Source organism: Elephas maximus, chromosome 12 (genome assembly GCF_024166365.1).
Source record: "Elephas maximus indicus isolate mEleMax1 chromosome 12, mEleMax1 primary haplotype, whole genome shotgun sequence".
Taxonomy (NCBI): Eukaryota; Metazoa; Chordata; class Mammalia; order Proboscidea; family Elephantidae; genus Elephas; species Elephas maximus.
In genome coordinates, this window is record NC_064830.1 from 109642163 (window position 1) to 109652157 (window position 9995).

Below are 9995 nucleotides of genomic sequence, written 5' to 3' on the forward strand. Positions count from 1 at the left end.
AGGAGTGACCACAGCTGGGAGCCCGGGTGCCTGGCCAGCCTAGTCTGCCCTTTGTCCAGTCAGTCCTGCCACCCCACGTACTTGGCCTGTCTCAGGACAAGTTACTTCACTTCCCTGAGGCTCAGTTTCCCCATCTATGAAATGGCCACGAAGTTCCTACTTCCCTGGACCAGGGAACTGGTGGATGGAAAATGCCTAGTGTGTGCAGCCTGCGGGTTCCCAGGGGGTGCTTCTTGACCTTCCTGTCCTTGCTTACCCATCCTTGGTTGTTCCCAAGCACGACACACCCTGCTTTTTCCCCATTCTGTCCCACTTGCGCAGGTGCGGACGTCCCCACAGCCTGGATTGGGGGAGATACCACCGGGGGCCCTATGTGGCCCTGCTAAGGCCTTTGTAGCCCTGAATCCTGAGACTGAAAGATGACCTCAGGAAGCTCATGAGTCTAGCCTTGGGGACATCAGAGGAGATGTCCTGACTTTCCTTTTGGTCTATTCCCTCACCCTGAGCTGGAAGTTCTTTAGAAAGTCTAACCTAGATCGTTCGTTAATGAAAGCTCCACTTTAGCAGCCCTCCATCATGGGCTCTGTAGGAAGTGATCTCAGCCTTCCCTCTCGGGGTTTAAGCCCAACCTGCCATGTCTCTCCTGCTGCCAATGGGAACCATCGGTACCCCTCTGTAGCTGAGCAGGTGTGATCTCCCCAGTTGAGTCTTCCAGACCAAGCTAAGTCCCACCTCCAGACCTTCCCCCTGAATGTCCCTCCTCCTTCATTCACCAAACCGAAAAACCAAGCCCATTGCCCTCAAGTCGATTCTGACTCATAGTGACCCAATAGGACAGAGTAGGGTTTCCAAGCAGTGGCTGGTGGATTTGAACTGCTGACCTTTTAGCTAGCAGCCGAGCTCTTAATCACTACACCATCAGGGCTCCAAAGTCCCTCACACTCCAAGAAGGCAGGATGTGGGTGCTGGCAGGGAGGAGAAGCCCTGGCAGAGCCCAGGAAGCCCCTCACACCAGATCCTGCCCCAGCCTCCTGCTGGTCTGGGCCCCACCCTGGTATTTCACAACCCGACGGGCTTTCGGGGAAGGGGACTCTGGGTCTTGGAGATCCGTTTGCACTTGGATCGTCGAGCCCTAGGATTTCGTAAGAGCTGTTGGACATCCAAACTGTGTCTGAGAGCCTCAGGCTTCACAGCCAGGGTGACAGGCCCAGGGTGGGGGCAAGGCCACATGGGGAGCATCTCAGGCTGAGAGGGCCATAAATCTGGACAGAGATGCCATTTGCTCCCCTGCTCCTCATCCGCTGGTCTTTCCCAGGGCGGTGGGGGGGGGGGGACCTGCCCTCCCTCTTTCCTGGGGATGTCCCTGGGAGCTGGTAATGGACCCTGTGGCAGAGCTGGGCCCCTGGGTGAAACCAGGACACAGCCAGCCGCACCTTCTCAATGGACAACCCCATGGTGGTCATAGCTGGAAGGGGCTGGGATCAGAAAGCAAACCTATCCAGGGCCAGGGCAGCACTCAGCCTGGGCTTGGGGTCAGGGCTCAGTCAGTGATCAGGACTGGGGCTCAGTCTAGGGTCAGGATTGGGGCTCAGTCTGGGGTCAGGATCAGGCCTCAGTCAGGGGCCAGGATCAGGACTCAGTCAGGGGTCAGGATTGGGGCTCAGTCAGGGGTTAGGACTGGGGTTCAGCCAAGGGTCAGGATTGGGGCTCAGTCAGGGGTCAGGATCAGGCCTCAGTCAGGGGTCAGGATTGGGGCTCAGTCTGGGGTCAGGATCAGGGCTCAGTCAGGGGTCAGGATAAGGGCTCAAGGTGGCATTCAGGTCAGGGCTATTTGGGGTTAGGCAGGGACCAGGTGTCAGGGGGCATCTGGGTGGAGTCCGGGGCTGCCGTCTGTGTCTGGGTCCCAGTATGCAGTTAACAGGCTTGTTGGCCACTGGAGCACCTTTGTCTGCAGCACCAAGACCATTTGGAGACCCCGTGCCGGGCGGGGGTGGGGGGGGGAGGGGGGGAAGGGTATGTCTCCAGGCAGCTGGCACGCCAGCGCATGCACTTACATGGGGGATCCTGGGGAATCCTCACAAAGGGAGGTCATCAGGCTGCCTCCAGCCTCCTTCCCCAGAGTACCGAGCCTGGGCCAACCCTGCTCAGAGCTAGGGAGGGGGAGCTGTCGCTGCCCGTCACCTCCCGCCACCTTGCTTGGCTCACAGCTCTGCAGGCCTGCCCCCCACCCCCTGGCCTTGCCCTCAGTGTTCCAAGGCCTTGGGTCTTACCTGGCTTGGCCGGTTTGGCTCCAGCCCCCAGAGCTGCAGAGGAAATGATGGCAGTGAACAGGAGCCCAGCTAGCCATGCTACTCTGTACCCCAGCAAGTGGAGGGCCCTGTGGGATCTCTGCCCCCCGGTCCTAAAGGGCTGGCAGGAAGAGTCCTCCAGCTCAGAAGGGGCACCTCTGGGAGCCTGGCGTCCAGGCGGGGAGCAGGGGAGCCCAGCCTAGCCCCTGATTTGTGGTTTATACTCTCTGAGCCTCAGGTTCTCAGCCTCAAAAGGGGACAACTGTCCCTGCTTTGCTGGCTTCACAGGGGTGTTTTAGATGGTCGAAAGAGAAGTGAAAGAAGGCAGGGTCACCAGGGGAAGAGGCTGGGCTGGGGGGCTCAGGGAGCCAGGGGTCTGGTTCTAGGACCAGTTTCTCCCCATGGGACACCCAGTCCGAATAACAGAGGCCGTTGCTGCTGGGGCCTTCAGGGGTGCTGAGGATGTGTGTGGGCTCGGGTGAAGGCGGGGCAGGGGACCCTTCAGGGAGGAACTAAGCTTGGCTTCTGAGCTCACCTCCTACTCCGAGGCCTCCGAGACCAGCCCCTGTGTGGAGGGAGAAGAGAACCATCAGTGCTCCCCCGCCCGGAAAACCCTTGCCACCTGTGGTCCAGTCGCTCACTGCCTGCCTACCTGACCTGGGCAGGTCTGAATGTCCGTGAGCCTGTTTCCTCTTTTGTCACACTGGGTCAACAGCCTCACGCTAGTCCATGTCTTCATGTGAGGAACACGCCATGGGCTCCCCTTACTTCCACGTAGTTCTAAACACCCAAGTACTTTTTGGTGTTGAAAATATTACTTGTGATTTTTCAGTCTACTTTAAAACGTGATTTTTTTTTTTTTCTAAATTAATATAAAAACTGATCTCCTCAAAGCCATTACCCCAACACTCTGCCCATTTTCCTTCAGGGCCCCCAGTCTTTATCTACACATGACCAGCTTACCAGGTGCCACTGAGTCGACCGACTCCTGGCGACTCCGTGTGTGTCAGAGTAGAACTGTGCTCTGTAGGGTTTTCGGAAGCTAATTTTTGGGACGTTAATCCGCAGGCCTTTCTTCCAAGGCACCTCTAGGCCTCCAGCCTTTTGGTTAGCTTCCGAGTGTTAATCATTTGCACCACCCTGGGGCTCCCATCTGCACATAGTCAGCACTTTTGTGTTGTTTTTACTTCAGAAACACTTTGGCCTACTGCAGGGCCGACAGCCTCGTCACACTTTTCAAAGGCTGTGTGATATTTCACAGTTTACTTAATCGCACCCTGTAGTCACGTGGGCGTCTTGTTCTACGTTTTTGCAAATAATACTCCTATGAGCCTTGTTGTAGATTGTTCTTTTTTTTCTTCTTTTGGATGATTTCCTTTGAATGGATTCCCACAAGTGGAGTTGGGGGGCTGTGACCCTTCCAATGGCAGCACTGTGTGACCACACCCACCTCCCCACAGTGTCAGTCACAAGCTTTCAGAAAACGTGGCTCTTGGGAGCTATAAAACAGGGCCACCCACACTGCATGTGTAAGCAGGGTGGGTGGTGGGTCCTCTAGAGTAAAAGTGTCAGTGCTCTCCTCCTGCGATGCCAAGTCCTGCCTCTCTTGCCAACACATATGCAAACAGGTGTGTGGAAGTTCCGTGTACATTACCTGGATAGAAGAGTCCACCAGGAACAGCACCAGGAACAGCCCCTGGGACACCTGGAAGGAAGTAAGAAGAGTCCCCCATTGAAACCCAAACCAGTTACTATCTGCTGGGCTCTGACTTAAGGCGGCCCCATGTGTGTCAGGGTAGAACCATGCTCCATAGGGTTTTCAATGGCAGATTTTCTTGGAAGCAGATTGCCAGGCCTTTCTTCTGAGGTGCCTCTGGGTAGACTCAAACCTTCAACCTTTTGGTAAGCAGCCAAGTATGTTAACTGTTTGCATCACCCAGGGACTCTGAGTTCTCCATTGGCCAGAACTAATTAAAGCGTGGTAACAGTGATGATGAAAATGACGATAGTGAAGTAATTTAGGTTTACCAAGCATTTTCTCATTCTTGTTTTTCAAAGTGGCCCAGTGAGATTGAAAGCCAGGAACTGCTATCTTCATTTTCATAATGTGAAATCTGAGGCTCAGAGAGGTTAAGGGACTTTGCTGCGGCCACACAGCTAGAACAAAATGGAGCCTGGCTTCAGATGCAGGCTGCTCCTCTGAGCATGGCTGGTTGCACTGTGTTAGCTCATTCTCCTGGGAGGCAGTGGCCTGTGGCCAGGGAGAGAGCCTGGTAGGGGGCTGGGTCTGAGCACCCTTCCCTGGGCAGTCGACTCCCCTGGGTGCTGAGCAGCGTGGGCAGGGGCTGGCAGGGCCACAGGAGCGAGCAGTAAGTAAATATTCCCGGTGCTGCAAAAATGCAGCCTTTCCCACACTGATAGGGTGGCGTGAGGCCCCTGTCCCTGGACACTGGGTGACAGTGGGTGGATGGGGTTCTCGTTGTGGGACACGGGGCTGTCTTAGAAGGCGCCGGGGCCCACAGGAGGACACCCTGAATGAACAAATTGAATAGTTTCCTAAGGAAAATTTAATTCACTGGCCAAGGCAGGGGACGCCTGCCTTGGCCAAGATCATGAGCTAAGTTCCCAAGACCAGTGAGGTTTCCGGTGGGGAAAACAGTGATGCTGGGTCCCAGATGGAGGCCTGAGTTGTAGTCATGGCAACAGACAGGTCCTAGTCCCAGACCAGGCCCTGACTCCACCCCCGAAGGACCTCCAACCTTGACAAGCCACCTTGCCAATACCCCAGAAGAAGCCCAGGGGCACCCCACCGAAAGAGGCTAGGGAGTCCTGTGGGCGTGGGTGGGGCTGGGGGCAGTGTTGGGCAGCTTCACAGTGTGTCCAGGGTGGCCTCCCAGCCAGATGTCTGGCCCTGAGGCCTGGCGACACTGTGCAGCTGGCCCTGCTGGCTCCAAGGCCCTGTCAGCCTCAGCTGCAGCCCAGCAGGGGGGGAGGAATGCCCAGCTGTCATGGCCACCCCATGCCAAAGCTCCGGCGTCACTCTGGTGGCCCCCCAGGGCCTGCAATCCCAGGCTTGGCGTGTGCAAGCAATCTGTCTGAGCTTCAGGGCTCGGATCGGTGGCTCCCGGGGGCTGGACCTGCTGGGAATGAGTGCTTTGGTCCTGTCATCAGCTGCCAAGAATGCACATGGCCCGCCCGGGCCTTTGATGCCATCCTTGGCTCCAGCACCTGCCTCCCACTCAGAAGGCTGTCTCTTACGTGTCTTTCTCTGTTGTGCTCTGGCCTCTCTCTGCCTTGGGTCTGTCTTTCCTCTGCCCCCCTCTAGCCTCCTCTATGCTTGAGGGCAGACCGCAGGGAACAGCGTGATGGGTGGAAAGAGCACAGGGCTCAGGGCAGACCCATCTGGCTTCTAGTCCTGGCTTTGCTGTTTCTTACCGTCTTAACCTCTTTGAGCCTGGGTTCCCTTGTTTGCAGTGCAGGCCTGACCAGGCTGCTGCGAACTGTCAAAGTCTTGCCTCTCTTCAAATGCAGGGGAGGTGAGAATAAAACAAGACCGTAATTGATAAGGGGTCTTCAGAGAGCTAGTCGCCTCCTGTGTGCCCCAGTGGCTCATCCTCATTCCCTGGTCCACACCGCCTTCCGGGAAGGTCTGCTCCCCTTCCATCAGGACTGAGGCCCAATTCTGCCTCCTGCCTCCCTGCATGACTGCCTCTGCACGGCCTGTCAGGGACTGTGCTGTACGGTTGGCCCACAGCAGTTGGCCTGGAGCATACTTGCCTCGTTTTATGTGGGTTTGGCTTATTTTGCCAACCAGCCCAGGGTGGGACTTGCATCTTGAATCCTAGATCTCAGGGACCGTGACAGTTTTCTGGAACTCCGTGTGCAAACATCCCCTTGTGCTCCTGCTTGCACACCTCCAGAGACAGGAAACTCACCACCTCCCAGTGCTATCAGCTCTGCCTGCAGGGAGGTCCTCCTGCTCACAGGGAATCTGCCCCTCTGTCCCTCCAGTCCCGCCGCTCGGAGGCTCGCCTTGCACCCACTTCTTTCTTTTCTCTCAAGGTCTGACATAAATGTCACTCTTCTGGGAAGCCTTCCTGGGTTTTCTCCAGGCCTCCTTATCCTGCAGTCCTGTCTGTTTCTTCTACCTCTGCATGTATGTCCATCAACTGCCCCCACTAGACACAGCGTGGTGTGATCAGCCTCATACCTTACAATGTGGACAAATGGCAAGTGTCCGTCAGCACAGGTTAGCCCGAGTTAACATCCCATAGTCCCTATTTTACACGTTTTTGCAGAATGTAACATTATTGCAAGCTCCCGTCGGTCCTCGGAGCTAAGTAGGACAGGGATGTCTCTCCCCATTTTACAGCCAGGGGGAAACCGAGACCAGAGAGGTGAAATGCCTGGCCTGGGACTCACAGCTGACCCCAGTCACCAGCAGGGCCTTCTGCCCAGACCCTGGGCTCCAGGTTCAAAGATCTGGGCGCAGGCTGCCTCACAGTGAGCCGTGGGCCAGCGGGCCTTGGCAGGGGGTTGTGCCAAGCCAAAGCCCAGAGGGCCGACTCTGGGGAGCAGATAAGACAGCACGAAGGTATTTGTTATTTGCATGCAGAAAGACTGCCAAGGGCTTTGCAAAAACAATCTGTCCTTCCGGTGGGTGACTCGGTCTCCCTGCCACCACCCAGCATGCTTGCTCTCCTGTGGCAACCCCAACAGACAGGAGCAACCTGGAAACCAGAGGCTCTCAGCCTTGTGCTCAGGCCCCTCCCCAGGCAAATAAAACATGGGTTCTTCGGTGGGACCCCACCACTGGAATTGCTTAAAGTTCCCCCAGTAATTCTAATGAGCAGTGTATGTTAAAAACCCCTCACTCAAAACTATCTCAAGTTCTAAAATCAGAAAGAAACTAATAACATTTCTAGGGGCTTAGGAGATAATTATACCTGATTTAATTTCTTTTTCTCTCTTTTTAACATCATGGGGGTTTGGGGGAGCTTATCCTCAAAGCTGCTTTTGACTCATCCTAAAAGGATGTAGTCAAACTGCTGTCTCATCAAGGCTTCCAGGGAAGTCCACTTTCTTGCCTCCATGGCAACATGGCCCCTTGGAGCTGGTGCATTTATGTGACACCCTGTAGCCAGGTGTGTGTGTGTGTGTGTGTGTGTGTGTGTGTGTGTGTGTGTGTGTGTGTGTGGAGACTGATGCCTCTCCTGCTTCAGACTTTAGGAGGACTGCACAAACTCCAACATTCGTCAATTCACAGGCCCCTTGTTTAGACCCAGCTACTCTGGCCCCTGGGACGGAGCTGAGCGTCTGACGTTGTCACTGAGGACACAGGAGTGACACTGCTCTAGGGCATGCCCCCTTAAAGGACACAGCCCCTCAGCTGCCTCCCCTCAAATGCTGCCTGTGAGCTCAGCCCAGGCAGAGAGCTGAGAATAACCTCCCAGGCAACCTAATCTGTGTGAGCCTCAGTTTCCCCGTTTTTCACATGGAAATGATAATTTCTGAGAGGATTAAGTATAATCCCTTACGTGGGAAGGAGGAGCAGGCTTGTGGCGGGGGCCACATCTGGGTGGAATGGCTCAGACAGGCCGGGAATGGCTACTCGGGGGAACTGGGATGGCCAGTCCTTTCGGACTGCCTCACTGCCCCCGCCAGGCACCGCCTGTTGGTGCCCACGTCCCTAAGCCTCATCCAGGTCCAGGAGCTGACCTTGCACAGGAAGTCCCTGCTCCCAGCAGTCCTGCCCAGCTGGTCAATCTCGCGGAAACAGCTGCTGGTCGGGCCCAGCCCTCTGACTCCAGCTCACTGGCCTGGCCAGGTGCCCCCCACTTAAAGTCTGGTTCTCATGGCAAAGAGGACTCCCGAGGAAACCAGACCCCTCCCAGGATATCCCCCCAATGGCTCAGCCTTCACCTCTCTTTTCCCCTGGCCAGGAGGCACCTCAGTGTCCTCCAGCCGGCCACACCCAAGACCTCCTCAAGCTGTGTAGCAGCTCCCAGATAGCACCCTGATGACCAGCTGGCCTGGGTCAGGACACATGGCAGCCATTCAGCACCGCTCCAAGACCCCTCCAGCTCTGCACTGGCTGTACAGCCTCCGCAGGAGACGACGCCATCCCCAGCCTCACATCCTGTCTCGCGCGTGCACGCACACACGGTCTCATGCACAATGACAACCCACACCTAATGACACACTAGGACACCAGCGCAGTAACCTAATTTCCCACGCATACGTGCTTGTCGGTGGCAGACTTTTGCTCACACTAACAGGTACCTTCATGAACCGCACCCCCCACCACGTATACTGTCCAGTGGTGAGCCATGAACAGGTGTCAGGCCCTCCCAGACACCCCCCCCATCCAGTGACACACTTGGGCATATACACACTGGCCACACTGGGCACACACGTACACCTGTGCAACAGCACCCCACCCCCAACCCCACTCCGTCAGGAGCCCCAGCCCTGGGACAGACTATGGCAGCAGCTTCCAGCCTGCAGTTGCATGGTCAACTTGACCCTGGCCTTCCCCAGAGGGAGATCCTGGCTTCCCAGGGGACAAGGAATCTGCTGGGTCACTCAGCTGGCTGCTGCTGAGCTGGTCAAACCCAGGGGACAAGAAACCTGCTGGGTCACACAGCTCAATGCCACTGAGCTGGTGAAACCCAGATCCCCTGTTCCTCATGCATACATGCATACCCAGTTGGGACCAGAGGCGTGGGAACCGCCTGTGCCTGCAGACCCAGTGGGACCCTGCCAGGCCCTCCCCAGCATGCTGCAACCCCCTGGGCTAGGGAGCACCCAGGGCAGACGGGCCCTGTACCCTCTCAGGGCAGCCAAATGTGGGCATGGGCGTCTGTGTGACAGGTTCCTCTTCAGCACTGGGGTGGCTCCCAGAAGGGGCAGTTCCAATGATCCAGTGGCTGAGGGGCTCCTGCCTGGGACCCCCTGGAGGCCCCTCGGGGGTGAAGGTCTCCTTTTCTTCTGCCAGGCCCCTTCCAGTCGGTTCGGCCACCTGGCTGAGAGGGCCCATGGGCTATAGGCAGCCACAGAGCTGGGTGTGGGGTCCTTACCTCCGGGCTGTGCCAGGTGCAGGGTGGACAGCAGGAGCAGAAGGACTCCGGGCCGCAGGGCTGCAGCCGTCGGACCCGCCATCTCGGGGAGAAATGCCCCAGCCCGCTCTCCGCGCCCCGTTTTATCCCCAAAGCGTAATTGCTGCCTCCTCGGCTGCAAAGGAAGGAGGGAGGGAGAGAGGGCGGGCAGGAGAAGGGGGAGCCCGGGGGAGGGGGCCACGGGGAGGGGGCAGTTACGAAAGGCCCGGCTCACAGCCTCCCCGGCTGGGTCTGACTGGACTGTGGGCTTTTTTCCTTAAAACACACACACACTCATATGAGCGCGCGCGCACACACACACACACACAGTTTCCCCATCGCTCTCCCTCTCTCCCTCTGTGGCTGTTCTCGAGCTGCTGGCCCTGTTCCCGCCAGAAAATGCAAGGGGGGCCTCTGCCAGGACAGCCCTCGGGAGAGGAAGCAGGAGGGAGGGCCCGGCAGCCTGGCCAAAAATCCCGGCCCCAGCCAAGGCCTGAGTGGCCAGGCCTCCGCCCCTCTGGCTGGGCCCCGGGCCCAGTACGGGGACACAGGCCAGCTGTCCCGCGCCTCTGCCCCCACCTCAGCCGGCTAGACTCCTCAACACCCCCAG

At 57.3% G+C, this 9995-nt stretch overlaps 1 protein-coding gene across 6 annotated transcripts in view; it reads right to left on the bottom strand.

The window, feature by feature from the left end:
* Positions 1-9758, bottom strand: part of ELN (elastin) — a 30609-nt gene extending 20851 nt beyond the window's left edge. For 3 of the 6 annotated variants that reach the window (XM_049904790.1, XM_049904787.1, XM_049904786.1), the window contains exons 1-4: positions 9368-9756; positions 3943-3993; positions 2824-2853; positions 2271-2303 (exon numbers count right to left, since the gene is read on the bottom strand). In XM_049904790.1, the coding sequence (XP_049760747.1) occupies positions 2271-2303; positions 2824-2853; positions 3943-3993; positions 9368-9449 (196 nt within the window). In that variant the 5' untranslated portion in view covers positions 9450-9756. Of the gene's footprint in view, positions 1-2270; positions 2304-2823; positions 2854-3942; positions 3994-9367 lie in introns of all 6 variants that reach the window. The other 3 variants (XM_049904788.1, XM_049904785.1, XM_049904789.1) reach the window with 2 other exon arrangements.
* Positions 9759-9995: the final 237 nt, after the last annotated feature.